At 52.4% G+C, this 6,120-nt stretch overlaps 1 protein-coding gene across 1 annotated transcript in view; it reads left to right on the top strand.

Annotated features, from left to right (window-relative positions):
- The first annotated feature begins 93 nt into the window (after positions 1-93).
- The window catches only part of CCDC88C (coiled-coil domain containing 88C), a 168,188-nt gene continuing 162,161 nt past the window's right edge, over positions 94-6,120 (top strand). Inside the window, exons 1-2 of the mRNA XM_042781485.1 lie at positions 94-153; positions 895-995. Of these exons, the coding sequence (XP_042637419.1) occupies positions 94-153; positions 895-995 (161 nt within the window). The remainder of the gene's footprint in view (positions 154-894; positions 996-6,120) is intronic.

Here is a 6,120-nt window from a genome sequence, read left to right as displayed (position 1 = left end):
CCCGGGCGAGAGCCGCCGCAGCCCCGCGCCCGCCGCTGGGGCCGCTTTGTGCCGCGGCGCGGGGACGGGACTCGGGGCCCAAGCGGCCTCAGCATGGACGTGACCGTGTCGGAGCTCATGGAGCTCTTCCTGCAGAGCCCGCTGGTGACCTGGGTGAGTGGCCGGGCTCCCTGTCCCTTTGTCGCTGCACCGGTTCCTCGCCCGCGGGCTTGGGCTTCCCGGAGACTCGACCCTGCCAGGGCTTCCGGCAGCCACGGGGGCGCGGGGGACGCAGCAAGTGGCTCCCGGCCGGGGTCCGGTCCGCGCTGCGGAGTCCGAAGGCGTTTCCAAGTCTGGAGCCCGCCGCGCTCCTGGCCCGGCCTGGGGCCGAACGGGTACACCTGTTTCCGCCGGGGCTGGGCTGGCGGCCCTGGAGCTACCGGGGCCGAGCGGTCATCTCCCTCAGCCCCCGGGGCTTGACCGCTCCGCAAGGTGACTCCACTCCCTAGACCTGATGACTCCGTGTAGATTCTGAGCCCCTGAGACCGGCGGGGTCGCTGACGGTGACCCGTGGGAATTAGGGAGCGCCGAGTGGGAGCGTGAACAGACTAGGGTGGGCGCAATGCTTTCCGATGGAGTTGAGACGTGAGGAAATAAATGGAAAAGTCTTCTTAGTTTTGTTTTTTTTTCCGTCTGAGACGCTGGAGAAAAGTTTGCCTGCTGCTGTCTGGCGTCTGTTGCCTGGTGGGGGGAGGAAGGAGGCCTGGGAGCAGGGGGATTGGTGCCCTCTGGGGGGTGGGCGGGCGTGGGTGGCCCCTATACACAGGGCTCAGCCGGTCTTTGACCGCGACAGCTTCTGACCGTTTGTCTACATGTGGCTGACTTCCTGCCTTCTTCGCGACCCCCTCCCCGCAGGTGAAAACTTTTGGCCCGTTCGAAAGCGGCAGCCAGGACAACCTGACCATGTACATGGATTTAGTGGACGGCATCTTTTTGAACCAAATCATGTTGCAGATGTAAGTTACCCCCTCCTGGAAGGAAAGGAAAGCACTATGCTGTAGAAATCTAGAAAGTTAAGCTTGTGTAAACGGATTGTAAGGTTGCAGTGGGAGGGTACTTTGCAGGCCTGCCCCTGGTATTTCCTTGTTCAGGTCTTTTTGTCATCCGTTGGGGTTTGACTCCTGAACAGTGGAGTTGATGAAGGGAATTTGAAGTTGAATGATTCTCATCCACATGGCATAGATAGGGCCGCTGACTTCAAACTTAGGTGCTTACTGTGGTTTAAGCGATGAAAGGCAAAAGGTGCCTTTCTTTTGGGAGGCCCAAAGCTGTAACGGAGCGTGTCAGGTTACAGGAAGTGTGGGTTGGGTCAGCGGGCATCGGTGGTGACTTGTAAAGTTTCCTTCTAGGTTAGAACGTCAGTTTTGGAGTTTGGAGTTTTTCAGTTGGCCATAGCAAGTGCAGTCAGTTTAGTACATTCACATGAAGTGGATTTGAAAGTCACTTTGTTAGGAAATGGGCAGGGGGTGAGGCACCGTGGTCCTGTTTTTTAATTTAATTTTATTTTTTGAAGCATATGGCTTAGACAGGGTCCTGGTAGAAGTTCCACTTGTCAGCCCTGCATCTGACCACATCCTTTCCTGTTACTGAATTCTGCAGGGCCGGCCTGCCTGCCTGACAGCCTATCACTGTGTAGGTGTTTGGCTCCTACCACTGCATTCTGTTTTTAACTCAGAAACTGCAGGGAGCGTATTAGAATTGAGTGTCACTATGATTCATAGCTGTGGAAGCAAAAGGAAACATCCTGATGTTCTCTGCAGATCAGCCCCTTACGCTCCCCTACTAAGAAGTTGTCATAGTTGAGCATAGACCTATTAGCTAATGGGAGTCAGCTCCATTTGTGGCCCAGGAAGGAGGAGGGGCTGTTGGCTTTGGCAAATCCAGAAAGTGTTTTAAATAGACTCTACCTAAAAATGTCTATGAAGAAAAAATTCCAAGAACATTGCTGTTTTTGTTTTAAGAAGTCATTTGGTGTCATGGTGTAGGAGAGAGATTTCAGTCTATATTAGGTTTTTTTTCTTTTTCTTAAAAACAACAACAACAAAAAAAACAACCCACTACTAGTCTGGCTGGTGGATTTGAACTGCCAGCCTTCTAGTTAGCAGTCTGATGCCTTAGGCACTACACCACCACAGCTTCTTACTGTTTGATTAGATTCTGAAAAGGTAAGTCTGTCATCAGCTTTGGCAACACTTTTAGGAAAACATTGATGAAGACAAGTGTTCTTGGGGTCGCGTTGTGGCCCGTTTGAATTCCTGCAACTCTTCCCAGAGTCTGTTTTCTCCCAAATGTTACCGGGTTCCATTGGTGCAGATCAGTGAAACTTCAACCTGTCCTATCCCCAGACCCAAGGCTGTTTAATTAAAAAAACCCAGCAGTCTACCCTGCCTTTCATTCAGCTTTTCCAGGCAGGCCAGGGGAGAACAAAAGCCTGGGCCCTGTTTCCCTTTTCTTCCTGACCTTTGGAATTCCTGAAGCGTTTCCCACTTGCTTGTAAATCAGGAAGCCTGTCCCAGTGGGTCTCTGAGAAATGCAGGCTCATCACTTGTTCCCATTTGGCCTGTGGCTAAATTCACTTATCGCTGGCCCCATCCTGGAAATTTTAGATGTGTTCTTCTCCTTTGTGATAAGCCAAGGTGATGGGTCTGGAAGCAGGAGCTGGGTGCTCTTGAGAGCACAAGCAGTGCTTCTGGGTGCCCCTGGCCAGGGCCAGGTACAGAGAGGAAGGGACCGGGGAAACTGGTGGGTGGCTTTGCAGAACAGAGAGCCACCAGGGGCACACAGCTTTCTGATTGGGTGATCTGGACAACCCAGGCTGTGGGTGGTCGAAAGCAGAACTTGATTTGCCTCTGGAAGTGGGTGGGGGTGAATTGGAAAAGGGGGCATGGGAACCTTGGAGGGTGGGAGCCGTGTACTTGGTGTTGATTGGGGTATGTGTGCGTCAGTGTCAGACTCCCCCAAGCTCACCTTAACATAGGTGCGTTTCCTCTGAATTAAAAAAATGAAGAACCCTGGCCCCAGTGTCAGACAGCCTGGGTCAGAGCCTAGATCTCCCCCTCACTGACAGCGTGATGCTGGGCGGGTCACTCAGAACCTCAGTATCCTTATCTGTAAAGTGGGAAGCAAAGTGGTCCTTTTAAGAGACAATTGTGAACACTAGATGAGGTGACGTGTTGGCATTTGGCTGGACTGGTATGTAACATTCGTTGCTGTCAGTTACTAGGGATGCACCATCCTCATCCAGGAAGGATTGGAGGCACCCCCCGTTAGAGTTCTTGGTCCCCGACTTGACTGCACAGTTCTCAGCCTTAGCCCTGTCCCCACAAGATCTGGGGCAAAGTGGACTCTGGGGGCTAGGTCCTAGCCCCGCTAAGGCTGGCCTTGAGTCCTGCCTCTGATCTTACTTCTGCCAAAGGAGGTGTGTCTCCTAACTGAGTTATCAGGTGAGAGAGAAGGTTCTCCTGCCTTATCTCTGGGCTGCCCGTTTTGCTGAGTTCTCCCTGCTCTGGTAGAACCTGAGGACATTCTGAGAGCAGCATTGCTGACAGTTACTGGCGCTCAAATAAGAGGCGTGTTACCTAACACTTGGGAGCCATATGGAGGCTGGCTGGGCTCACGTGACTGCACCTGGCCATTGTCTCTGGCAGCTGAAGGAGGTGGAGGTAGTAGTCCCTCGCCCTGGCCTCCCTGTGACATCAGTGCTTGGAGGCAGGAAAGCCCGTGGGCTCAGCTTTCAGGCGAGGCCCAGGGCGAGGAGAATTCCTGAATGACTGTACACCAATGAGGGCCACGATGGCCACGCATGAGCTGGCTGAGGGGCTTCTCTGTAAACGCAGCCTCTCTGAGTGCCCATTGGTACCCAATAGAAAACAAGGGCTCTGACGAGGCTTGGATAGGCTTGTCCCTGTCTCCTAGAAAATCACTTTAAGGGCATTGACTGTAGCGTCCTGTGGACACTTTCAGATTCCTGTCGTTACCCTGGCAAGTTACTTCGGTTCTCAGCCTCAGTTTTCCAGTCTGTAATAAGGGGATGATTTTGGATCGCTTTGGGGAAAGATTAAATCAGGTTATGTCATGAAGACATCCAACAGATGCCAATCACTATTATTGCGACTTGACCCGTCTTCAGGGAAACTTGCGTGAAGCATGCCTGGGCATGTGTGTGTGTGTTCAGGCATGCATACACCAGCGTACACCTGTCCCTGTGAGAACAGACGTCTGCTCCGTCTAAGTAACCAAACGCAACCATTGCCGTCGAGTCGGACCCGACTCATAGCAACCCCATCTTGGGTTTCTAGGCAGTATCACTACGGAAGTAGATTGCTCAACCCTCTTTCTGGGGAGTGGCTGGTGAGTTTGAACCGCCAGCCTTCTGGTTTACAGTCAAGTGCCTTAGGTGCTACGCTACCAGAGCTCCCCTCTGTCTAAGTAGCTGTCGCTATTTAGTACGTTTGGGAGTTCAGGAGGGGGCTGAGGGGCCCTTCCAGGCCTCGGGGAGATTCAGCACCCTGTGCTCGGTTCACACTCTCCTCTGGCCCCTGGTGCCAGCCGCATAATTCAGGATAATATGTTAGTGTCCACGGCCCAGAAACCTCCTCAGACCAGTGTGGAGAGTCTGTGTTTCTGACAGGCATTGGAAGGATGGTGTTTCACCCTGCTTGCTTGAAGAGGGGTTGTGTTCCCATTTTGCAGATCAGTGGAGGCAAAAAGGCTTCCTAGTGTTGGTTGAAAGCGTTTGTGTAGGAGCACAGAGGAGGAGTGAAAAGATTCTTCCTCATGACTTTGGGCTGTCTCCTTTTTTGGCGGCTGCTCTGTCACTCTTCCCAGGGGCTTTGAGCCCTTTTAAGAGGCAAGGAAGCAAGTCATGTTTGTCGTAGGAGACGAGGAGCACGCAGATAAGCAAAGTAAAAACTGCCTGTGGTTCTCCCCACACAGATAGCGATGGTCACATTGGGGTGCCTTCCAGATGTTGTCCCTGGAGCGTTTTTTTCAGATAAGGGCTTGTGCTGCAATTTTTAACATCCTGGTTTTCTCATATCTTACCGTGTTTTTGGTGCAAGTTTCCCCAGTACATTAGGTTCCTGTTTAGACATGGGTTACAGTTTCACAGCATGTCAGCAGTCTCGTTGTTTTCTATTCTCTTTGTTGCGTTTCCATTGATCTAGGGTCCCTTGCCTCCTTGCCTTCTCACCTTTGCTTTTGGGTAAATGTTGACCGTTTGGTCTCACACAGTTTATTGTTTCAGGGACATGTCACTCATGAGTGATTACAGAAAGAACATGGGGGTGGCATCCTCTGACCTCCTCTAGCTTCACAAGGGGGAGAGTGAAGGATTGACACCAACGGTCCAAAGCTGATTCCTGTGAGGCCAGACATCCCGCCACCTCCATCCTTTTTACCAATGCTGAAGTAGATTACCCAGCCTTCCTTCCAAGGAGTGGCTGGTGGGCTTGAACCACCAGCCTTCTGGTTAGTAGTCAAGTGCCTTAGGCACTGTGCTACCAGAGCTCCTACTACTCTGCTGGGTTCATTAATTCTATGCAGTGCCACACAGACAGTACTTACGATTACGGGGTTTATTAGGGAAGTAACATGTTACAATTTAGGTTCAAGAAAGCTGTCAGTACAATTCTTCCATCAGGACAGCCTCCTCTCGGCCATGCCCAAGGGTATGCCTTTCTCTGGCCCTTGGTCTCTTGGCCTGGCCTGTGCCCTGCTTGGGCAGGTGCTCTAAAACTCTTCCAGCTCTGTCCGTAGGTGCGCTGCACTACACCAGCAGCCTCCTGCCCAGAGTCACTCAGCTTTCTTACTCCGCGGGCGGGCAGGCCAACCACTTTGTCTCGTGCCAGTCTCTTGATTAGCCTGCCGCCATCTCTGCCATGGTCGCAGCGCAGGGATCTTAGGTCCAGGGAAGCCCTCCACTCCTGGCTGCTCTCTGTCTTGATAGCAGTGACATCCTCCCGCTTCTGCCTCTAGGAGGGCTTGTGTTAAGTCCAGTGGAATGACAAAACTGACCAATCCCCACATGAGGGTTCCATCCACCTTATTTCCATGACCCCACCCCCAAAAGAGTTGTTGTTG

Source organism: Orycteropus afer, unplaced genomic scaffold, assembly GCF_000298275.1.
Source record: "Orycteropus afer afer isolate SDZICR_OR568_19922 unplaced genomic scaffold, OryAfe1.0 scaffold00127, whole genome shotgun sequence".
NCBI lineage: Eukaryota > Metazoa > Chordata > Mammalia > Tubulidentata > Orycteropodidae > Orycteropus > Orycteropus afer.
This window is presented reverse-complemented; position numbering and strand designations above follow the sequence as displayed.